This window comes from Ctenopharyngodon idella, chromosome 5 (assembly GCF_019924925.1).
Source record: "Ctenopharyngodon idella isolate HZGC_01 chromosome 5, HZGC01, whole genome shotgun sequence".
NCBI classification, from domain to species: domain Eukaryota; kingdom Metazoa; phylum Chordata; class Actinopteri; order Cypriniformes; family Xenocyprididae; genus Ctenopharyngodon; species Ctenopharyngodon idella.
In genome coordinates, this window is record NC_067224.1 from 14,953,600 (window position 1) to 14,977,676 (window position 24,077).

Below are 24,077 nucleotides of genomic sequence, written 5' to 3' on the forward strand. Positions count from 1 at the left end.
TAATGCACCTGAAAAATGGCAGCTTGCCCACGCGCACTGCTGATTTCATGAAAAATGAATTTTGTGCTGTCATTCCGACAAGTCAGCAAACAAATACGGAAAGAAACTATTAGTGCGGAATCATTATAAATAGTGATATCTACAAACTCTATTAGAAAAAATCAGCCTGCAATTTATTCAATAAATGTATCTCGTTTGTGCGTAATTGATAAATAATCAAAATGTATCAATGTAACTAGCACACATTTCAGTTACAATCAAGTAAAAGTAGACCATTTACCACCTGACTTGGTCCGAATTAGAGCTAAATTGACGATCAATTAATCTTGGAGGCGCTAGAGTTGTATTTTGTGGACAAGCAGCAGAGAAGTGGCAAATAAATGGAGTGGAGACAGGAGATTAGTGGAATGAGCAGAAAAGAGCTGAACCGCCTCGGTCTGCAGATAATGGGCTTGCAGCTGGGTCGCAAATTGCTGGATTTGTATCATCAGTATAGGAGTCAAATAGCCTTTATGATTTGTCATACCGAATGTGAGAGTTTTTTCCCTTGTTTGTTTGTTTTTTAACTTCTATGGGTAACAATATTTCGAATAGGTTGGAATCCCAGGATTCACCTTTAATGCAATGTAAATTGACATGGGGAAATCGGTAAATGTTAAATAAATACATAAAACCTAATGAAACTGGATCAGTCCATTCCTTTTTAACGAATAGCTTACAATAGGCCGTCTTTACAATTAACTAAGAGGTTTCTTGCAGCTGAGCACAACCACATGCCATCAAGCTTCAGAGAGACTCCCAATTCACTTGCACTTTTCTCCATTTTCGTCAATGTTAACATGATACATTCATAAACGCCATTGTTTGAGAGATAAATTACTTAGGGTAGCCTAATATACCTACTTTTTATTGCTGTATGAAAAATATAAGACTCATTCACATGAGTTTTGGAAGGGGAGTTTGTATGGAAGGGGAGTGGTTTGGCTCATTTAAGCATTACTGTTTCACTCTCGTCTTGCAATGTACAAGGTCAGTGAAACTAATTATTTTCAGTATTAATTTGCTGATGCATTAAATTGCATTAGCAGTGTGATTATGCTGGAATTTAATAATTACTAGCACATGTTCCTAATTTGAAGAAACTCAGAGTGACCACTGACCCAAGTCCTCCCTTCTCGCAAGGCCTTTCTTAAAATGAATGATGCATCGGACTATGTCTTTTAAATATTAGCCCACTACAATTCCTTTACTCGGAAAAATATGACATTGAGTTCAGTTCATTAATTCAAACATACACCAAAAATTACAAGCAAAATGAAAGTTTTATTTAATTTTAAAAATATTTGTAGTATTTATAATGCTGTTCAAGAGTGAACTTGATATATGCTTGCATTATATATTATATGGCCCAAAGTTTAATTATTCATTTGCAAAACAAGACTACACCTTGCATTTAGACTTCGAGTTTGAGAACAAAGTTTTAGTGCAAACGTGGACATCGAAGTAAACACATTTTCATGTTTAGATGATTGTCGTGCGTGCTTACCCCCAAAAGTCTCATTACGGACCGTAATGGAGGCCAGCCACTCCGTGACACACCAAAGCTCCATTTCATTACGGTAATCGCCGTCCAATGCTGATTATTTTATTTAGGGCCATAATTGTATTCTCCCCAGATAACTCACGTTGAAATCGGGTCCACATGGAGGGCACCAAGTCTAATCACAGTATGAGATGCGACGGGGGTCGTGTCTGCTTGAATGGAGGAGCCGTTGTGTTACTTTCCAATTCACTTATTTCACGGTATATGGTGAGCCCTTTGGACCTATTATCCAACCTATGTCAAATCCCAATGTCATTTACACAAAATAAATAAGAATTCCTCATGGATGGAATCGGTAAGTATCAATAGAAATTGTACTGTGAAAATAATAAAATAAGATAGGAGCAAAGCACATCAAAGCACGTTCGAAATGATGTTTACATTTTATAGATATAAAAACTGCGAAATTTATAGCAAGTAAAAAAATAAAAAAATAAATAAACAATTAGCCTATAATAAGTAACGACAGTATATTCCTTCTCTAATAAGGGTAAACTGTCAATGGTGACATTTAAAATAACAAACCATTTGAATTTTGGAGTAGATAAATAATTTAGTTGTATAATCATTAATGACAATATCACCAACTTCTATTAAACAGGACCATTTTATTTCATTAGGTGTACAGTCAACTTAGAAGGCGTGCACCTGTAATTGAAAGATGTTTGTTCTTTATAAAAAAAAAAAACTAAAAAAAAAAAAAAAAAACCATCGACAAAACTATCAGCCTCAGGACATATTTTTTCTCACTACTGAACCTTCATGTCGTCTTTCGATCCAGCATTAGAGTTAGACATCTTTGACACTTAAAATAGTTTAAAATAATGTTACCCACTATCGTAATTATATCGTTACATTTTATATTGTCTGAAATAATGCATTAATCTGAACGTAAAGATTCCATCAGATTCAAACTACATTACAGGAAACTCCGCGACGAACCCAAGGTGTTGTAAGCGATAGAGCTCCTCGTTGCAGATTCTAAGATCAAAACAGAAATATGCCGCCATTTTTGGTGTCTTTGTATTGATATTAGAGATTCCCATATCCTTTCTTTCTTAATTACTCTTAGAAGTCCAACGGCTTGCGGTTGCACATTCATGCCGCAAAAGAAGGGAGCACTGATTGATTACACAAAAATACGCTGAAAACTTGACAGCCTGCCGAATGTGCTTTCGCTGAATGGATTAAATTAGGCAATGTATGTCAGCGAGTTTGAATTAAATAAATCAAATTACTTGCGTCAGCGCTGATGAAACATCGATACAACTGAGGCATCAGTACGCATCAGTAGCCTGTTTCACTGTTTCACCTCAAGCCTTTACCGAAATAAATTAGCCTAATTCAAACATGATTTACACCGCCTTCCTGCATTATATCTAAACACAGTTAAATTATCACGCATTATTCAGATTTCACTATAATAATTGAGATGAAAGCTCATAGATTTGGCACTAATTACTTCAAATGCTTAATGGTCTTGAAAATGACTAGTTGGAAATGTACCTTGGATGTGTTGTTAGCTGCCTCAAAGAATTCATCGTTTTTGATAGATGGATTCCACTCAAATAAAGCTGTAACTCACAGGAAGGTACAATGACACAACCAGCTCACAGAACCCATAGCATCAACCCTGTGTTCATTCCCTTCACACGAACACAAACAAGGATGACCAGCGTCCTGTATTCGATTCGTAAAGGGCCTCGAAAGTTGGGCGATAACCAAATAGTGACCTTACAAAAAGTGCCTCTTATTCCATGCATTTAGATATTGCATCCTAAGTCGGCTAAGTAGCCTATTATAAAGACAAGACTTTTCAACCTTTTGTGAAGCCTATTTCTACCAATAGCCTATAGAAAGATTTATTATTCACTGGTTATTTGCCATGATTATGAAGTCATTTAAAATGTATAGCTAATAAGGAGGCGCTGCAATAAATCAGATTTGAAATGAACGAGAGCAACTGCAGATGAAGCCGGTTTGTGGATTTTACTGGTTGGTTGTCTGACATTTTCAACCCTCAATTCTGATTGGCTCCCATTTGTGGAAGCTCACGGGCTCATCCAACTATTAAGCGCCTCCCAATCTCTCTAAAGAACAGTATAATACATGGAACAGCCTTTTTAAACGCACTGACGACTTTCCTTCATTTGAGCTCTATGCGCTTTTTAAAAGGGTTAAAAGTTGTAGAGTAGTTTGGGAAGCAGTTGTGACTCCAGCAGTGCGCAATGCTCTCTCATGCCGACCTCTTGGATACTCGCCTCGGTGAGTTATCGTCACCAAACTCCGGTCTTCAACTCCACTGTAAGCTAGAGTATTTTTCAGTCTTCAAACTGGTTAACTAATGTGATGACAAAATGATATGTCAATCTGTACTCGTTTTATTTGCAATGTTTGTTAATTAGCTACCAAATAAATTAATTACACATTTTCTCCAACTTACTTTGATGGATTGCGATACTAAACAATGTTTATGATTGTTTGTGCAATATGTCGATAAGTAGCTTATTTTTTTATATATGCATTTCGTTCTTTCTGTCTTTAATGTTAATAGCGTATTAATGTTCCTGCCTTTTGGACAGAATGCTAAATTATTGACATGTGCGTCCACAGGGATGAAAGATGCTGCAGCCGAGCTTCTCGGACACCGGGAAGCTTTGAAGTGCAGACTAGGGGGGACTGATTCTGGACACCCCGGCGATCTTACTTCTGCTACAGAGACTGTGGAAGGGACCACTCTGCTCCCCGGGGAAGACATTAGCAATGGTGGATCCAATCCTAATGGAATGCAGCAGGTCAACGCCAAAGACCAAGAAAAGCAGCAACAGCAAAACTCTAATCAGTCGGGGGGGCAACAAAACCAACAGAAACAGAAACGCCACAGGACCCGCTTTACTCCAGCGCAGCTGAACGAACTAGAAAGGAGCTTTGCTAAAACCCACTACCCTGATATCTTCATGAGAGAAGAACTTGCATTACGGATTGGTTTAACGGAGTCACGGGTTCAGGTGAGTCCTGAGTGGACCTGCTCAGCTTTGACATCGTAACGGAGCTTTCCAGCGAAAAGACGAACTGAAAGCAGTTGATATGATGAAAATAATAGGCTATTTTTTTCTCTTAAGATCCATAATTTATTGCATGATATGGATTCAACAAGGGGGTATATTCTCTTCAATACAATGTCAAGCCTAAAACATAAATGTCCATGCTGCTCGCTGCGCTATTTTAGATGCGTAAAAAAACATTCGCAGTGCTGACAGTGAGCAAAAATAGCATACAACGTTAAATAATTGCATTTAAAAAGAGAAATAAATGCTCTCAATACAAAAGAAAAAAAAAAAAACGCACATGTGTAGGCCTATATATATATTTTTTCAAATAGGCTAAACAATTATTTTTTGCCTATATAACCTGTTCTATAACTGAATACGAATTGTGTCGTTAATAGGAGGCTGTGTTAATATGCAAATTAAAAAATAGTTAAGCGTCCATTTAACCGGGTGTGACAATAATAATTCGTCCGAGCTAATGAGCTCTAAATGTTAAAATATATCTCAGAATAGTAAGGAGTAGGCTAATATTAATTTTGGACGCATTTTGTGAGTTTATTTTCATCATAAATTCATGATTATGGTTCCATGATGAATAACGAAGGCTATCAAACTATTTGTCTCCTAGATGTCATCAACTAGTATAACGACTTCATCCCTGGCTGTCTGCAAAACATTACTATCCATCTCATCTTGAAATAAGAAACTGCTTTGTCTCTTTTTTTAATTAGGATCTTTCCCTCCTGCAAGTTGTCCGTGAATATATACCTAAATATTTTTACATGACGTAAAAAAAAAAAAGCAGACGATTCATAGGGTGCATGTTTAATAACCTTATTAAGAACCGAATTATAGATTCGAAATATATATTATAGAGGCTATTTAAAAATCAAAGCGGTCGCCTTTTGCCGACAAACTTAATAAATTGTGCGTTAATTTATTATAGCCTAGGCTATAGGATAGGCTATATTTCGTTTATGTGGTTTATTTTTTAATTTCTAAGCAATTAAAATTGCGATATAACCGTAGGCCTGTGTCAGTAAAGACAACTAGCAGTTATAAAAAAAAGTAAATAAAAAAAAAAGGCTTAGCCTAATTTGTAGCTACTCACCAACGAAATGCACGACTTTCTAAATGTTTGCTTTTGCTTTTTATTTCAGGTATGGTTTCAGAATCGACGTGCAAAATGGAAGAAGCGCAAGAAGACAACCAACGTTTTTCGGGCGCCGGGCACTTTGCTACCAACACACGGTTTGCCTCAGTTTCCGTCTGCGGCTGCGATGGGCGACAGTCTCTGCTCTTTTCATGCCAACGACACTCGCTGGGCCGCGGCTGGGATGCCTGGAGTTTCACAGCTGCAGATACCGCCTTCGCTGGGCCGACAGCAGGCGATGGCACAGTCCCTGTCCCAGTGCAGTCTCGGAGCTGGCCCCCCACCAAACTCCATGGGCCTTTCCAGCAGCTTATCGTCAAATGGTTCCGGTCTTCAATCGCATCTGTATCAACCCACATTTCCTGGGATGGTGCCCGCGTCCCTCTCGGGTCCAACGAATGTGACCGGCTCACCTCAGCTGTGTAGCTCCCCGGACAGTGATGTGTGGAGAGGGACTAGTATTGCCTCCCTGCGCCGTAAAGCACTTGAGCACACCGTTTCAATGAGTTTCACCTAATTTGAGCATCTGAGATGTCTTTTCTGTCACTGCAAACCCCAAGTATTCCTGAAAAACAGTCACGGAGCACTCAGGATATGAGGTTATAACTGTGAAATTACAAATTGGCAGCCTTACTGGAGGATGGAATCCCAACATACCCCAGACAATGCTTATATACAGCAGATGTAGACTATAGTAATAGTTTTAATGCTTGAAATGTATGTAATTTATTTATGTGTTGGATTTGGTCATGTTTATTTGTTTATTTTGTTTTTATAGCAATTAATTTTATTAATGGCGAGTTGTTTATTTATTTATGAGTATTTATTTGACTTCTTTCACATATGAAGAAACAACTGGAAGAATATTTATTTCGCTGATCGGTGATATTATTTTTTGATAAACTAAATGTAAAAGGACACGTTAATGAGGACCACGTGTGTGCATGTACAGATTGTTTTAAGGCACGTACTACACGTTGGAGTGATTTTACAGGTACAGAAAAGAACACGTTGGATTAAAGAGCCACTTTCCAAATAATCAGTTTCAGATGCATGTAATATTCCAACCGGGATCAACAGGAAGTTGTTTACATAAAGCAAAATGAACTTGAGTGTTTGTGTAGATAAGAAAAAAAAAACTTGTTATCTGCTGGTATGTTTGTGATATGTTTTAACTTATTGTCTGTGCTTATTACTGAAATATGGTTTTCGTAAATGTTTATCTTACCAAATTCAACAGAATTGGGAAGGTTTATATTACTGATTGTAAGTGGGTGAATAAAATCATTTTAAGAATTTCAGCATGGTATGTGATCTCTATAGAAATCTGAGCTCAGAGAATTGCCTTGATTTCATGAAAACACTTTACAATAAGGTTTAAATCCTTAACATTATAATTAACTACATTAGTTCACATGAATTAATATTTCTACAGCATTTATTATTCTTAGTTAATTTTAACTCAACATTTCCTCAACTTTTATCTATTATCATTTATCTCAACATTTACTAATACATTTTTAGCATCAAATGTTGTATCTGTTAATGTACTGTAAACTAATATGAACATGAACATTTTTATTAACTAACATTAAGAAAGGTTAATACATGCTGTAAAATATATTACTCATTGTTAGTTCATGTTAGTTAAGACATTTACTAATGTTAACAAATGAAACCTTATTGTAAAGTGCTGTAATTTCATACGGTAAAACATAAGAATGCACAGAAGGCTCTGACTGAAAGGTTCCCTAAATGTTTGGAGACCTACAGTTTTTAATTTTTATTTTTTTTCCCCAGCAGAAGAAAGTCAGAGAGATTTGGAACAACATGAAGATGATGAGTAAATGATGACAGAATTAGTAGTGGAAATCTGCCCTGGATCATTAGTTGGACAGATAAAACATGTTCATATAGAAGCATAAAATGTGTCCCTGAAAATGTGGGAAAAATCAGACACATTAATCATAACCGTAACACTTTGCTTTACTTCTAGAACAGGAAAAAACCAACACAATTATAGCTATTTCACAGAACACATTTTACAGAGATTGCTATATGATATTGCACAATACTACTGAATTCATAAATTCCAGTTGCAATAAGTCTAGATGTAAGCTTAACTGCTTAGGCTCTTGTAGACAAATACCTAAAGCAAGATTGTAACCAATTAGTGTGCCATGTTTTTTCTCCTGTTTTCTTTGTGTGATTTGAAACCGTTACCACTGGGGAGGTATAACAGCCCACAAACATCTGCTTGATCTTTTCTCAGATACAATGGCTAGACTGTCTCCCATTTAGCAAGATTCCTTTCAACTGAGAGGACCCATCTACTGTCACTTCAGCAATCGCCTTTATCAACTGACAAAAGACACAGATGAACCTGGATAAACATCATATCAAATAATTACTATAATGCCCGTAGTAACAGATAAAAAAGCTGTTTACTATTCCACTCTTTTCATTTGATATTTTAAAAACATATGATATAAAACACAGGCAGTGCTGGGTAGTAACTGATTAATTATATAATTTGTTTCCAAAAATTAAATGCTTGTAATTAGATTACATTATTGTTTTAAAGTACTTATAATCAAGCTACAGTTACTTTTTTATTAATTGCATGATTACTTAATATTCACTAAATGGCAGTAAATTATTCAGAATTCATTGATTCAAAGAAGTCTTCTTCTTAATCTTTTAAATTTTCCTTTCTAAAAACAAACAAACAAACAAAAAACTATATTATATTGCTGATATATGTTCAAATGTTTTGTGGAATTGCACACAGACCGTCCACTAGTCAGGTGACTTTAATTATATGGAAAATTAATTTTTATTTAATTATTATTATTTTTATTTTTTTTTAATTTAACATTTTTAAGTTTTAATTGATTATTAGCTTTTCATCGATTTGCAAACCCCCTTGCAATTCCTTCCCAAACCCTTGTTTGGGAAACCCTGACGTAATGTGTAATGCCCTTCATGTTGTTGATAACAAAATGTAATAATTTTTCTTTCTCTTGGTATTTTTTATTAATATATGGTATAAGATAATGCTATTCAAATCAATGTTATAAACAAGTAAGGTCAAAAGAAATCTAAAAGAAGTCTGATTATATTACCTACAATGTGTAATGTAATACTGTAGATTACTTTACTAACTACATTTTTTTATTTTTTATCATGTAATCAGTAATGAACTAAAATTAAGTAATCTACAGTAAGTAATCTACCCAGCACTGAACACACAACACAGGATAACCTACTATACATCATAGAGCAACAAATGAGAGATGTTTAAAATCTGAAATTGCCACTCTCAGAGTGTCGCCCTGCACTGATGTTAGACTAATTGTCCCTGTAAATTTGCATATAAGATTTCATGAAACAATGGAAAATGTGGAATCTACACAAGCCTCCCCTAATCATTCAACAGTCTCCATGTAGACATCCATCATCATCAGTTTTAGCATCTGCTCTGAGAGACCCTCTGCCTCTCTGGTCCCCCTGTGAACGCATGCTCTGTTCACTGGTGTATTTCATCACTTTAAGCAAAACGCACAAGTGTCTCATGATTAAAACAGAATATAATGACAATTAGGAGATTCTTTAAATGGAATAAATGAGATTTTGTCAGAAGTGTTCGTTGAAAAATCTACTTTCAGTTAATAGGTGGCCCTTAGGACCACAGAAGACTTTCTCCTTATTCTTCATTTTTTACAACATGGTCCCATGGATATGGGTGTATGGTAATGAATCAGAAATGTATGGGAGATATGGGATTTTTGAGTTATGAATGAAAAGAAGGCCGTATGTTATATTTCACAATACCATGCCCCACTTTGTCCACTTTTATGTATCTGATTATAGTAATCATAAAACAAAATACAAAAACAAAAGTGATGCCATTAAAAAATAACTGTATGGAGAGAGAGAGATAGAGAGAGAGAGAGAGAGAGAGAGAGAGAGAGAGAGAGAGAGAGAGCGATAAACAACGCACTTCTAATGCACATAAGCCATTCTTTGCTTTTCTATCTGTGCTCTTTATTCACCCAACCTGTCCACACTTGCCCTTGAGTTGCTCTGTCAGTGCATGGAACGCACCTCACAGCTCCTGACAAGAGCAGCACTAAATCAGAAATCAGTGCCTGGCAGAGGAGTAAGCCACCATGAAGGTCACAGACATCAGCAGGATGCCATCTTTATCCACACAGAGCACACATCCGTGACCAACAGGAGGATTCTCCTGGTCTCAGACTGGGACAGGCTACATGCCATACTCTCAAAACAGCATGGATGAATTAAAACAGAACTAGCCAATAGAAAAGTGTTTTTTTTTTTTTTTTTCTCTTGCCAATCTAGGTTTGAGCAATTTATAAGTGAAAGTGTATAGGCCTACACTATACTGTAAGTAGCCAATTTATGAGTAGGTGGGATTAAGAAATATTTTTTTTCAGTTATTTATGTTTCTCTGTTATGTTTGTTTAATTAAGATTCCTTTCTTTGTTACATGAAATAATATAATATTGTTTCATTTTCTTTAAAACAAATTAAATACACAAAAAAATATTTTGTTATAGCCTCTATATACATTTCACCGTGATTGATTATCTAGCCTATACAAATGAACGAAATATGGATTATAATATTCAACATAATACAACAGCAAATGTTATTAGGCCTATGGAAAACACATTTTATGATGTTTGACTTCTGCACAACTGGAAATGCGTTCATCACATGTTAGCATATTGCCATCTGCTGGTGAAATATAGATAATGTTTTGTGCATAGGCTACCGATTCTTTAGGAATAAAGTCCTAATAATAGTTCTAATAACTGCTTTTCACCATGAAGATTATTTACAAATGAAAATACCACTGTTAATTGAAGTAGGCTATAACTGAACAGAATCCAAGACCAGAATACAATTTTACAGTTTAAACGTTGACATTTTTATATAGCCTACAAGGGCACGTGTCTCTCATTCACTCATTTCAGGTGGCCATGAATACATACTGGTTCATCTTTGTATTACTAGGCAATATGTGTGGATTATTTCAGGTGGTCCGTGAGAAGACATAATACCTTACCCTAATCTTAACAAAGTCTGGATAATAACGATCCGATCTCCAACTCAATATATAGCTAGTAAATCAGCGGAACACATCTGGTAGCGCCATAGACAGACTATAATCATTATAAAATTGAATGAAAACCTCATTCCATCCAACAGCCACTAACTGTGTAGGCTATAGGAACTCCATCCTCCACTTTTTCATTATGGTAAATTTATAAATGGCCCTTTCATTCTCACTTGTTTTGAGATGCTGATTTCATCAATATGGTGGCTAAATTTAGCTAAATAAAAAGTTCCCTTTCATAGGTTCACTATGGAAACACCTTCGGTGTGACGAAACTCTGAAGCCCTTATAGACCTTATGTAGCCCCGCCTCTTTTCAGCGCTGCGCTCGCTGTCTTTTGTCTTCCGGTTTGTATTTCCACAGCGAACTTACGTATTTATGAATGAACTGCTCGTTTTAAAATCTACCCGGTCGACTGACATTTGTTAAGACATCTGCTTTAAACATTAAAATGCATTCCAGTGGTGGATCAAAAGCCAAAAGATTTACCTCGTACCTGAATTCCAAGGGAGACTATGTTCTCGCCCCCTGTGCAGGCTGGCGAAACGTGTTCTTCTTTGGCCGCAGAGCAAGTTTCTGTCAGTCAGGGGTGCGTTTCCCAAAAGCATCGCCAACTAACATCGCAAGTTCCGTCGTTACTTACATAGTTCAACGATTTGGTGTTTCCCGAAACCATAGTTCAAACGAACATTCGCAAACTGCATCACAAACTTGTGTGGTTGGAACGACAGCTCTCAAGCTGTAGGCCTAGTTAGAAGCATAGTTTCTTGTTTTTATGACATGTGGACTTAATAAATTGTTATCTTGAGCAAAATAAGCAAGCTGACATTAAGTACAATGTATATCTTTTATTTTGAACATATACAAATGTCATTTATATAGGCTATTTTAGTTTGTCAAGAGAATTAAAGCACCATTTTTGGAGAGCGTACAGGCTCTAGTACGTAAGAACAAGCATTTGTTTTAATCTGGAAATAAAGCAAAATAACTGAGGAAAATGAGAATTAGTCCTCTAATGCCATGTCCGTAATTTATAGCAAAAAATGTAGCATTAATTCGATCTCAAAAGGACTCATTTAAAGAAGTTATTTTTCACCACCTGCGTGACGTCATTCACCAACGTGGTTGAACGACAGGTTTGCGATAATACGGTTTCAGGAAACAGTCGTGACTAGCTAGTTGATTTGTTCAACGATCCATCGTTCTATGGTAGTTCAGCAGCGAGTTACATCGTTGTTCGGGAAACACACCCCAGAGCGGTACATGTACCAGGTCATCTGAACCTGGGAGCGGACCTACTCGGAGCCCAGAGAATGAAGGTTACACCCTGAGCCTCATACGGCAAAGGTTCGGCCAAGCGGAAGTGGACTTGTTTGCTTCGAGCATGACTATGCATTGCCCGCTCTGGTTCTCACTGTCTCCTCCGTCGCCTCTAGGAGTGGACTCTCTGGCTCAATCTGCAGGCTCTTTCAATCAGCCCTTCTTTTATGGATTTTGCCCCAGGGCTGGTTAAAGTCTTGCTGCCACCTTGGCCTGGGTATATTCCTAAAATTGCTTTGACCCCATTTCACTTCCAGGGTGGTCTTGGAGGCTTTTTCCCCTCCTTATTCAGGGACTGAGAGTGATGTACGACTTCTTAGTCTCTGCCCAGTGAGGGCATTTAAGATCTATGTTGACCGCACATTCCAGTGGTGTAGATCTGACCAATTGTTTGTATGTTTTGGCGGTAAAAACAAAGGAGCTGCTGTCACCAAAAAAGAGAATGTCTCATTTGGTGATTGAAGCTATTTCTGCAGCATATGAGGTGCATGGCATGGCTTTGCCTCTAGGTGTGCGTGCTCATTCCACCAGAGGAATGGCTTCTTTTCAAGTTCTTTTTAAAGGCTCTTCATTTGAAGATATTTGTGTTGCTGCAGGATGGTCCTCTCCGAACACCATTATCAAGTTCTACAGTCTGGACATGAGGATGGCTCCTGGTTTCCAGGTTTTATTTGCTTGAGCGGACTCTTTAGTGACGGTAAGCAGCATTGAGTGAACCTATGAAAGGGAATGTCTTGGTTACGTATGTAACCTTGGTTCCCTGAATAGGGAACAAGACGCTACGTCACTGGGCTTTCCCATTCCTTTCGATAAGTGCATTTGTTATTTATAATACTAAGTTATTTAATTCAATAATACTTCAGGTTTAAATCTGGTAGCTGATCTTAGATCACAAAATTCTTTATTGAGAGTCATATATGCTCTAGGCTACGAGACAACCCAGTTGTAAGCTGTGGCTAACTGATGACATTACAAGATAGACACCCTTAATCTACTTAAAGGGTTAGTTTACCCAAAAATGAAAATTCTGTCATTAATTACTCACCCATGTCGTTCCAAACCGTAAAATTTTCGTTCGTCTTCAGAACACAAATGAAGATCTTTTTTTCATTAAATCTGAGAGCTTTCATGAAATCTGAGAGCTGTCCCTCCATACACAGCCTATGCAACTAACACCTTGACTCTTCAAAAACTTCATGAAGAGATTGTAAAATCCTTTAATCCATAAGAAATGAGCGGTTTAGTCCAAATTTTCTGAAGAGATTGATCACTTTATATGATAACAGATTTAATTTAGGCTTTTATTCACATATAAACATTGATCAGCGAACATAAAAGCTCAACCGAACCTGCTTGACGCGCGAGAACAAACCTCTTGCGGAAGCTCAAACGTGCTGCGTAACACACGAGAATGAGCCTCATTGGTTCTTGCACATCAAGCAAATATGCTTGAGTTTCCGTTTACCACAACTGATGTGTGAGTTGATGAATGTTTATATGTGAACAAAAGTCAAATTCAATCTGTTTATCATATAAAGCAGGATGTCTCGCATCTTTGTCACCTTTTTCACCCCTGATGAGTTTGCATCCCTGTAGTTGGGCCAAATAGCTGAATGGTAATTATTTGAAATCTGTGCCACATAGTGAGTGAAACTGAGCATCATGCACTAAATGGCTAAGGATCACACACTATAGACTCTCGAGTCATTTCAAACACAGCAAATTTAAGCTGCACCTCGTTGCTAGAAGACGCATGACATATGAAAACAATATGTGTTCTAAAATCGGCCCAAAATATCAAACATGTTTGATATCCATTGACTGGATGGATTCTTAGTCTGAAGATAAAAAAAAGTCTGTGCCCATCATACACTGCCCAAAATCTGCCTTTTGGCAACTAGTGTTTAAAAAAAAAAAAAGTTTAAAATCTGGGCAAAAACCATGCAGTGTATTCCAGCCTTAATTCAAAAGATTCCACAAGACTGAATTAAAATATGAATAATTTATTCAGTTGAGTTCCACTTAGTAAGACCTGTAGATAACATGGAGAGAGTCAACAGTTTACAGGTCTCTCAGCTGCCTAAACCTCAGTTCCTCTCACAAGGATGTCATCATTTCCTGGACTGGGTTACTGGTGGAGGAACAATAATGTCTTGGCCTTTCTCAAGATTCTTTTCGCAGTCAATCAGGTAGTTGACGCCGTCAATCACACACTGAACGAGCTCAACCTTAAAGGCAATGTCAAAAAAATTGGATTTAATCACTGGCTACACGTCAAGAGCATCTTTACTTTTTACAAACATATTGAAAAACGATTTTTATTTACTGTTGCATTATTCTTGACTACTAACATTGAAGTTTTATACTAAAACATGACATATAATCTCTACTAGAAAACTTTCCACTTATAAAATTAGCTATTTCTATTCAATTAAAAGCACTTTCGGGGGGGTTAAGGCAATATTCAAAGGGGAGCTGTTTACCTCAGATTTGCCTAAACGGTCAAGGTTGGAGATGTCGAAGGTGTCACCCACAGCCGCAGTATCCACACCTCCTGTGCCACGTTTTTGTAGCCTGAGATTATCCAAAATTTTATTGAAGCGCGAGTCCTGTTCAGAAGGATATACGAAGGACATTTTTGCATGAATAGTCTTTCAGATAGTAATTGTACTGTAGATTATTTAATTCTCAGTACATTTACATTTAATTTTTTTACATTTAATTTTTTTGGGATTGAACCCAAGACATTGGCATTGTGAAATGCTCTAATGTAAATTTCAGATTAAACTGAACCCTGTGAGATTGTAACACCTTGCTAAGGAGGGGCAGACGGACGTGGACTCCAGCTCTCAGACCGGTGCCTAGGTTAGAGGGGCAGGTCAGGATGTATCCCAAGCGCTCATTCCACATAAACTCCCAGCCTCTCTCCTGAATCAGCCTCTCTACCTGTAAGAAACAAACATTATAAACTGACCTTGTTTAATTTTTATTTAAAGACAATATGCATTTTTATGCTGAATGTTTTGACAATGATACCTCTTTCAGTCCTCTGCAGAACCTCTCAAACACCCTCTTCATATTCCCACCCTTTTCCATAGAAATGACACGGGTGTGGTCCTCTTCATTGATCCAGATCAAAAATGTTTTTTCATTGTTGTGCCTGGATATGAGGACAGATCGTGGTTAAAATACATTCAGCAAATTTAGCTACAACTTTTTTTATTCAGCCCTAATTTTTCACTGCAACCAAGTCACAAATTTTTGATTTCATGTATAGTTGTCGTACTGTAACATAGTGAATCACTTAGTAAAAACAGACATTTATTAAGACCTCTGTCAGGTACATATATTATGTAACACACACAGGCACATGCTCTCTATAAGTGCTCTCTGGTAACGCAAGTCTCATGCACCGTACCAGATGCCTCTGGCATCGGGCCAGTCCCGCGCCATTCCTGCACAAGTCAGCAAGGGTGATACAGGCTTGTCAAACAAGAAGTGGTCCTGGAATTTTCAGTCAAGAAAAAGAAAAATGGGGTGTAAAGTGAAGCCCTGACTTGATATTTTGTAAACCATCTCCTGATAATTCTCCAATCCTGTCTCTGGTTGGCCATCTTAACCTAGGTTATCTATTGTGTTAAAAATCACTCAGACTGTCATTATCAGGGTGCCATTTTATATGTTTTATCCCCACTTCTGGTCAGACTGGATGCATTTCCTATTTCCAACAGTAGATGTGATGTAAGTTTTCCTACCAGCATATTAAAACGTGTTACAGATATTCAGTTGCAATAATCTTTTCTTCCCTGTTGTGATGTATATCTGAGTGAAACAGCTTCTCGAACAATAAAAAATGTCTAAGATCTTAAAAAAAAAAAAAAAAGACTAAATCCAGGACCAAGACAAAATGAAGATAATGCAAATTTGTCGAGATAGATAGCTGAAAAATGTTCAAAATGTTTGAAAGCCTATAAGTTCATTATTAAAAAGTTTAAACAATTATTTCCTTTATTTTTACTGTTAATTTTACTGGTATTTATTGGTATGGTAATTGTATTTATTATGTTTAAAATGCCTCTCTGGAACTTGAATATAGCTGCCAGAAAGAAAATGGACCCTCAAACAGACATTTAGCTGAGAAAATTTGAGCCAGCTTATGGGTGACTAGTAAAGGATGTGCTATAGGGAAATAGTGCTATGCTCTAACTGCAGGTCAGTAGTTCCTCAGCCTTACCAAATCCCACGAGCGTCTGGCCAATCTCTAGCCATACCAGCTGCGGTGAGGAGAGGAGACACTGGCTTATCAAAGAGGAAGTGCTCCTTTGGTAGGCCATCATAAGACAAGAGCAGTGAGGTTTGTTAGAGAATTACAATATGAAACTGCCCTGTTGAAAACACAAGCATGTGTAGTGTTTTGGATATTTTGAATACTGGGTTAGTGTCCCTAAAAGTAGCTAAACCAGCAAAACTTCTTTAGTGAGCTAGCATAAATGTGACAACCAACTTCATAAGTGTTTCTGGTGAACAGCATTGTTCATGTTTGTATACCAGGCAGAATAGAGTGCTGAAGGATGATGTATTTTTGTGGGCCAAAACCTGGAAATGAGTTAGCATTTTAGCATTTTCGGTTCTATCATTCATCCTGAAGTCAATGGGTTATTGGTTAAATGCCTGAAATAAGGTCTTTGGTGAACACAACACAATATATATTATTCATGTTTTATTCTGAAGATAAAATACAGTAATACCCCTTTGTGATATTTTAAAGCTTTTACCTTGTTGAAAAGGTGGTTGCTAACAAGTGGCTAAATGGGACTACAGAGGTGTCGCAGACATTAGCCTAAACATCATCGCACCAAACAGGTAAACCCATCTAACTCACTTGTTTGCTTTCGCAACCTCATCATAATGTACAATTGCGCTCTTTAACCCTATTCTAACAGGGAATTTTTTAAATAAAGACTGAAAGAGTTGTCCAAAACATAACAGTGGTGACACTGAAGTCATGCTACCATGGTGTAGTTGGTTTATAGCCTACATTTAGCTTTTTATTTCTGCTGATTGTATTTCGGCTTCAGAATTCATAGAAGTTGCATTCATTTTTGAAGATTACCATGATGAACAAAACATGTAAGAATCATAAACCTTTGTTGATCACACAGCTTATTTTCTGCAATCCAAATGCCAATGGAAAACTCCTATTAGGGTTTTCTTTTTGAGGGAACCAGGGTCATGCTAACTTCTGGGTTGGCCTACAGAAGTACTCCATCAATGCATAACTCTATAGCATAGGACTAACTGATAATTTTCTAAAAAAATTCAAACTATATTTGGATTGACATGATATTTGATAAGCATTATATGGCATAACGATGTTAGTTAACATTTTAATAACCTAGGTCAGCTGAGAGTAGATTCGGCTGTGGGTCTGTAAAAGTTTCAAACCCCTAATTTACTGGATAAATGCAACTGACACGTATCTGTGTCTGTGTCCACAGTTTATGCTAGAACATGTTTCTATTGTGTGTACTTACATCAATCAGCTGCTGCTGCTCCTGGTCAGTCATTTCTGTCAGGCTGTAGTATTTGCCCTCCAAATCCTCTTTCAGTCCAGAAAGAGCCTGGACCACCACACGCTCCACCTCACGGCGTTCAGCACGGGAGCAGGCTGGTGGCAGACTGAGCCCACGAATACTGCGGCCTGTGCGCACACGTGATGACAGCACATAGTTCTCGTCGAACATCCCAGAGGTGATCTGTTCAAAGGCCATCAGTAGAATCATTCAGTGTTTGATATAACTAACTAAACTAAACTGAGGCAAGTCTCATCTTGCATATTCTTGATGTAAAGAGGTTTTGCAAAGGTTCAGAACCAAAGACACCAGAGAAGCTTCTACCTTTGAGCTGTCCAGGTCTGTTGGGTGCTTCATGGTTGTAGGGTCGTAGCCATTGTGCCTGTCCTTAATGACTGGGTCAAAGATTTCAGCAAACACCTGAGGATAGCAACCATAGTCAGTGATAAAGTTCATGTGCATGTACTTATGCAGAAGATTGCAAGCAAACTTCATTTTGATGCCAATAATTGACATAGTTGACCATAAATCTACTACAGTGTCATTATACACTCTTAAATGGTGCCAAAAGGGGGTTTTCACAGCAATGCCATAGAAGAACTATTTTTTGGCTCCCCAAAGAACCTTTCAGTGAACAGTCCTGAAAAGAACCATTGTTTCCTAGTGTGAAGAACATTTAAAAAAAATCTAAAGAACTTTTTTTCCACTAAAAAGAACCTTTTGTGCAATGGAAAGGTTCCATGAATGTTAAAGGATCTTCATAAAACCATACTGTAGATGGCAATAAAAACCTTGAGAGTGTGATATAAAAGCATTGCAGATTTCTTTATCTTTTCAACATGTTGCCCTCTCAAACTAGACTAATAGTAACCAGTCCAGAACTAAACTAATTTAGCTTTTTTTTTTTTATACTGGCATTGAAAACTATATTTTGCATATATTACTGGCTTAATACATAGAATTTTTTTTAAGGTATGTGAAGAAAATTATTCACTGCAAATGGAAAACAAACATTATATTACACCATTGTAATTATTACAGTCATTTGAGTAAAGAAAATCAACTCTGTTTCAAACATAATGGTATCAAAAACTCTAAGTCATCAGCACTGTTGCTCCTCGTGTTTTATTTTTGCTGGCTTAATATGAGGAATTTTCCTCACATTTGTGTTGTTGAGTTTAATATACTGCATTTATTAAAATGCATTTGCTCTAATTTTGTACCTCATAGCTCTCTTCATCACCAGCCACCATGCCCACAGTCTTGATGAAGGGATGGCCAGGGTTGTCCACTCCAGTCTGAATGCATTGGTCAAGGCTCCAGTTATTGGGGGTCAGCTTGTCCCTCAGATGGCCATAAATAGCAGGGGTCAAAGCAGAAGCCATACAGTTGTTGTGTTTGCGCAGGTCTGGGTAGTCAGCACTTAGAAAGTTTAAAAAGCAAATTATATTAAATTATTTTTCAGGGTTGTAGTGTTGGACAAAAAGATATTCCCGGGTTAACTGGAAACTAAGTGAAGGTGTAGAATAATTGAAAGGCAACTGAATCCTTCACCTGGGTGGGTACAGCTTCTTTTTCTCCCCAGCAGAGACTCCTGACTCAGTCATGACATAGCTGGATACCAGGGTACCTGCACCCAGGCTGGCCATGATCACGGCCGTGCTGCGTCCGGAGAGGATTCGAGTGAACATGCTTGCCATCGCCACTACTCACTCACTCACCTGAACTTCAAAGCGGAGGACAAAAATAATGTTACACAAAAAAAGTGTTTTGTCAGGTGAAAATAAATACCTTTTTGTTTTTATTCAAATCAAAAATATTATTTTATGTAACTGAATAATCCTGAGTTCACCAACAAAAGTCATTTTTAAAGGTCAAATCAGGTGGAAATAGTTCCTTAAAGGGTTAGTTCACCCAAAAATGAAAATTCTGTCATTAATTACTCACCCTCATGTCGTTCCAAACTCATAAGACCTTCGTTCATCTTTGGAACACAAATTAAGATATTTTTGATGAAATCCAAGAGCTTTCTGTCCCTCCATAGACAGCAACGCAACTACCACTTTCAAAGCCCAGAAAGGTAGTGAAGACATGTGACTACAGTGGTTCAACCTTAATTTTATGAAGCAACAAGAATACTTTTTGTGTGCAAGAAAAATAAAAATAACGACTTTATTCAACAATTTGTTCTCTTCTGTGGCAGTGTCTGACGATGTTCACGTTGTAAACACAGTGCGATGCTTCCAGGTTGTGCATCAGAACGCCAGCTCAGTATTGGCCGGCTCCTGAGCCAGTACCACATGCATTCATCATGGTAATGTATTTATTTTTGCACACAAAATGTATTCTCGTTGCTTCATAAAATTCAGGTTGAACCACTGTAGTCACATGGACTATAGTGGCGTTGCTGTCTATGAAGGGACAGAAAGCTCTTGGATTTCATAAAAAATATCTAAAACAAAGGTCTTACGGGTTTGAAACGACATGAGAGTGAGTAAATAATGATAGATATTTTATTTTTGGGTGAACTAACCCTTTAAGGTAACAAATAGGGTAACAACTAAACCTTAAAGGGGGGTATAATGCTATTTCATGTATTCTGACTTATTTACACTTATTTTCAAAACATGAGTTGGACGTATGATGGAGTATTTCTGTGCCAAAAATACTCTTCCAAATCCTCACAGGATTCTGACTTTTTTTTTTCGAGTATCGGCCTGAGTGACGTAAACGGGGGCGGAATTCCTTGTACGGGCACTTCTCCAGGAAGGGCGCGCGCGCACATGTGGACCTGAGCCAGAGAGCAAGAGCAAGCCCATCAACACGCGTTCGGGTTTACAGTTTATCAGCAGCGTTGCACAGGTCACAGGACTTCACGAAATCAACAATGTCACCAAAGAACTGTGTTTTTGGTTGTGAGGGAAAGACAACCTTGCTTCCCAAAGAACCCAGTGTTCAGTGGAGCTGAGAGAGTTGTGCTCACGCATTACATTGATGTACTCTCGATATTTGTCATTAAAATAACCATAGAAACTGATAGTTGCGATCACTTTTTTGTTGGTTAAAATAAATGGAGAATATCTCGTGTTTTTCCGTGGCTGCTCGAGCCCTCAGGATCGGTGCTTATGGTTTCATAAACAAGGCCCAGTTGACGCTGGATTTACAGATCGTTTGACACTGAAAGATGGCGCGGTCACAGCAATAATGATCCCAGTCATGAGTCGGAACTGCAGGTGGTGAGTAAAACTGCTTCAAATGTCTGTTTTGTTGACAATAGGTGCCTAAGTGCATATAATGTAAACACGAACATAGTGAATTCATAAATTCATTAATTATCATCCATACGCTATATTCATTATAGTGATTCAAAAGTTATGCAGGGATAATGCGATGGTGTATTGTGTGTTTAAATACAGTTGTTTAGCTGACCATTGATAGCTTGTAGACGATCCCTACGCAAAAGCTGCGGGTACTCGTGACTCTAGCTCCACTTACAGGATACGCCTCCAGGCGCTCGGCTGTTTTCGGAAATACTCGGTACAGCGTATGTATCTTTTATAAATATGATTAAACTAAAGACTTTTTGGAGATATGAAGGATGCACTACTACTCTATAGGTACTCAAGATTAACATGAGATTGGCAGAAACTGTGTGTGATACAATATAGATAAAATCTTCATTTGTGTTCCTAAGATGAACGAGAATTATATGTTTGGAATGACATGATGAGTAAATGTTTTTGCTGAGGAGTTTTCCAAAGTGTTAAAGCACATAACTAATCAAAGGTACTCTCATTCCTGATACAGCTTGACATGGTGAGCAACCTCTGTGTCCTGACATACATGTTGACTTTTTCCACTGGAGTATCCAAATATACATTGGCTTTGAACTTAATGCCAAAGTAATATGTGACAGCTTATATTTCACATGCCTCAGTAACACACAGCCCTTGTGTCACATGCATGTTCCAGTCATCAGGTTTCTAGAACCTTACACAAAAATACAAATCTTAGACAAAAAAACTTCAGTTAATAAGCACGGCACTTCAACCAATGTTGTTTCAAATATCTGAATATACATTTTTCAGCAGGGACTACTTGCTAATGATGTTTGTATTTTCATTATCATCCTAACCAGTATGTCATCACTACTCTGCTTAAATACTCCATTTTGTGGTCCCTATGAGGAAACTATGGTCTCAATAGTTCTAGATATTTTAGCTGCACGCCAAAGAGGTCAGTGCTGTGTACAGTTACAACTGACACTGAAGCTAGCAAAAGGTCTTACGCAATTACTCTGCTGCCATATGTTATAATGATCACATGACCTGTGAGTGTGACCAGTCATGGGGGCTTACAGTGGGACAGGGTGGCTCTGTGCTGGTCACACTTTTAGTTTTAGGGTGGATTCTGAGAATGTATTGGTGTAAACTAAACAAAAAATTAGAAAATGGTGCACTGGAAATGCAAAACAAACATTATTTTACACAATTTTAATTATAAACTAATTTACAGTCATTAAGTTAGTTATAATTTAGTTTAATTATAAACAAACTTAATTAGAAATATTGAATTATTTTCGATTATAAATCAACTCTTGTTTCAAACATATTGGTATCAAAAAGATCAAAAACTGAACAAAACCTTTATAAAATATCCTCAGCACTGCTGCAACTGGATGAAAATCTAGCTTCCATGCTGATCTGGTATCTTTACATTTCTGTCAATAAATAAAGCTACAAACAAAATGACTGCTAAAGTAAATGCTTTATTGTACTCACCTGTAGAATTGAAGGGCTCTCAGGCTCCAGTACAGTAGACTGTTCCAGAGTGAGACTACACCAGGCCTGTGCTCAAAATAAGAGCTCATCTCTCCAGCCAATCCTATTTCATCTGTCAGCATGACACCATGTCTCTGTGTCCTTGAGCTCTCCCTAACCAGTGGAAACCTCCAGTTACGTGCCGGTGATAGTGTATACGGCTTGTGACTGAGATACTATACACATATATGCTCACCTTTTACCCACTGTAGTCCAGTTATTTTACTGTTTAGATATATTAATATTACCAAAAAGTTTGCAACGTTAATCATGTCCCTGCTGATGTTGGTCCAGGCTGGTTTAAGCTGGTTAGGTACTCATCAGTATCGGGGGTAATGCATTATAAGTAACACAATTTAAGTAATCAGATTACTTTTTTTAAGTAATGAGTAAAGTAACACATTACTTTTAAATTTACAACAAAATATCCAAGTTACTTTTTCAAGTAAGTAATGCAAGTTACTTTGTTTGCCCATTGACTGACACCTCTTTTTTCCCCATGTTGAGAGAAATTGGGTGCAGAGGCGTTTGTGTGTGCTGTTATCATGATGGATATTGTAGTTCTAGACTAAATGTGAGCATTTACTCATCTCACTTGCACAAAAACAGATTCAGTATTCCTCAAAATGATTAAAATAGTCAAATGCAAACTTAAAATAATACTCAAACCTGCAATAATTAAATATGTTAAATAACAAAAATATACTTTATGTAGCCTATTTAATCTCACTTTATTAACCAATGGCTTGCTGCTGACCTTCGATGATCCAATTCAACCATACCAATAAGCAAAAATGACTTCAGCTAAACATCACATTTGCATTTTTTTCTTTTTTTTATTGCTGAAGTAAGAGTGTTGAACTTTCTTCTCCTGTGTCCGATTCTTCTGTGATCCTGAATGACAGCACAGCTGAAAGGTTTGAGCTGCGCCCTCTAGTGTACAGGTGTGAATTTGCATTTCCTTCAGCCTGAGTCTTATTCACTTTACATTTTGTGTGAAAAGGCCTTTACATATGCCAAAAATATAACTTTTTTTTCCCTATTAATAAACAAGCAATCCCAGCCCAGGTGAGAAAAAGTAACACAAAAGTATTGTAAAATTACTTTCCATAAAAAAGGAGCTATGTAATACAATATTGTAATCAGTGTTGGGGGTAACGCATAACTTGAGTCAGATTACTTTTTCAAGTAACTAGTAAAGTAACACATTACTTTTTCAATTTAGGCCTACATCAAAATAACAACAAAAGCCACTTTTTCAAATAAGTAACACAAGTTATTTTTACACATTTATTGACTGACAGCTCTCCTGTCTCCATGTTGAGAGAAATAAAGTGCAGAGGTGTTGTGTGTGCTGTATAAACATGATGATTACTGTAGTTCTAAATATGAACATGCATTTACTCATCTCA

The 24,077-nt window shown here is 37.3% G+C and overlaps 2 protein-coding genes across 4 annotated transcripts; one reads left to right on the forward strand and one right to left on the reverse strand.

Moving 5' to 3' along the window:
* Positions 1 to 3,729: 3,729 nt before the first annotated feature.
* otpb (orthopedia homeobox b) lies at positions 3,730 to 7,107 on the forward strand. 2 transcript variants are annotated; one of them, XM_051894430.1, is made up of 3 exons: positions 3,730 to 3,907; positions 4,217 to 4,611; positions 5,814 to 7,107. In XM_051894430.1, the coding sequence occupies exons 1-3, from the start codon at positions 3,832 to 3,834 to the stop codon at positions 6,321 to 6,323; spliced, it is 981 nt and encodes a 326-aa protein (XP_051750390.1). In that variant the 5' UTR covers positions 3,730 to 3,831; the 3' UTR covers positions 6,324 to 7,107. The 2 variants fall into 2 exon arrangements, with proteins under 2 accessions (XP_051750390.1, XP_051750391.1); XM_051894431.1 differs by having other exon boundaries at positions 3,738 to 3,868.
* Positions 7,108 to 13,902: 6,795 nt separating this feature from the next.
* Positions 13,903 to 22,692, reverse strand: ckmt2b (creatine kinase, mitochondrial 2b (sarcomeric)). 2 transcript variants are annotated; one of them, XM_051895585.1, is made up of 10 exons: positions 22,627 to 22,692; positions 19,400 to 19,571; positions 19,069 to 19,267; positions 18,170 to 18,265; positions 17,807 to 18,028; positions 15,691 to 15,776; positions 15,309 to 15,432; positions 15,084 to 15,218; positions 14,756 to 14,881; positions 13,903 to 14,500 (listed from the first exon to the last, which is right to left on the reverse strand). In XM_051895585.1, exons 2-10 carry the CDS (start codon positions 19,543 to 19,545, stop codon positions 14,384 to 14,386), a joined length of 1,251 nt encoding a protein of 416 aa, XP_051751545.1. In that variant the 5' UTR covers positions 19,546 to 19,571; positions 22,627 to 22,692; the 3' UTR covers positions 13,903 to 14,383. The 2 variants fall into 2 exon arrangements, with proteins under 2 accessions (XP_051751545.1, XP_051751546.1); XM_051895586.1 differs by lacking the exon at positions 15,691 to 15,776 and adding an exon at positions 16,507 to 16,592.
* Between the last annotated feature and the right edge of the window lie 1,385 nt (positions 22,693 to 24,077).

What these genes read in the sequence shown, in the direction of transcription:
- otpb (XM_051894430.1), top strand. Translation starts at nt 3,832, where the DNA reads ATGCTCTCTCATGCCGACCTCTTGGATACTCGCCTCGGTGAGTTATCG. An exon ending in CTCCGGTCTTCAACTCCACT is followed by an intron (nt 3,908 to 4,216) that starts GTAAGCTAGAGT and finishes GTGCGTCCACAG; the next exon opens with GGATGAAAGATGCTGCAGCC. An exon ending in TAACGGAGTCACGGGTTCAG is followed by an intron (nt 4,612 to 5,813) that starts GTGAGTCCTGAG and finishes TTTTTATTTCAG; the next exon opens with GTATGGTTTCAGAATCGACG.
- ckmt2b (XM_051895585.1), bottom strand. Translation starts at nt 19,545, where the DNA reads ATGGCAAGCATGTTCACTCGAATCCTCTCCGGACGCAGCACGGCCGTG. An exon ending in AAGAAGCTGTACCCACCCAG is followed by an intron (nt 19,268 to 19,399) that starts GTGAAGGATTCA and finishes AAACTTTCTAAG; the next exon opens with TGCTGACTACCCAGACCTGC. An exon ending in AGCAGCAGCAGCTGATTGAT is followed by an intron (nt 15,777 to 17,806) that starts GTAAGTACACAC and finishes TGAAAATTCCAG; the next exon opens with GACCACTTCTTGTTTGACAA.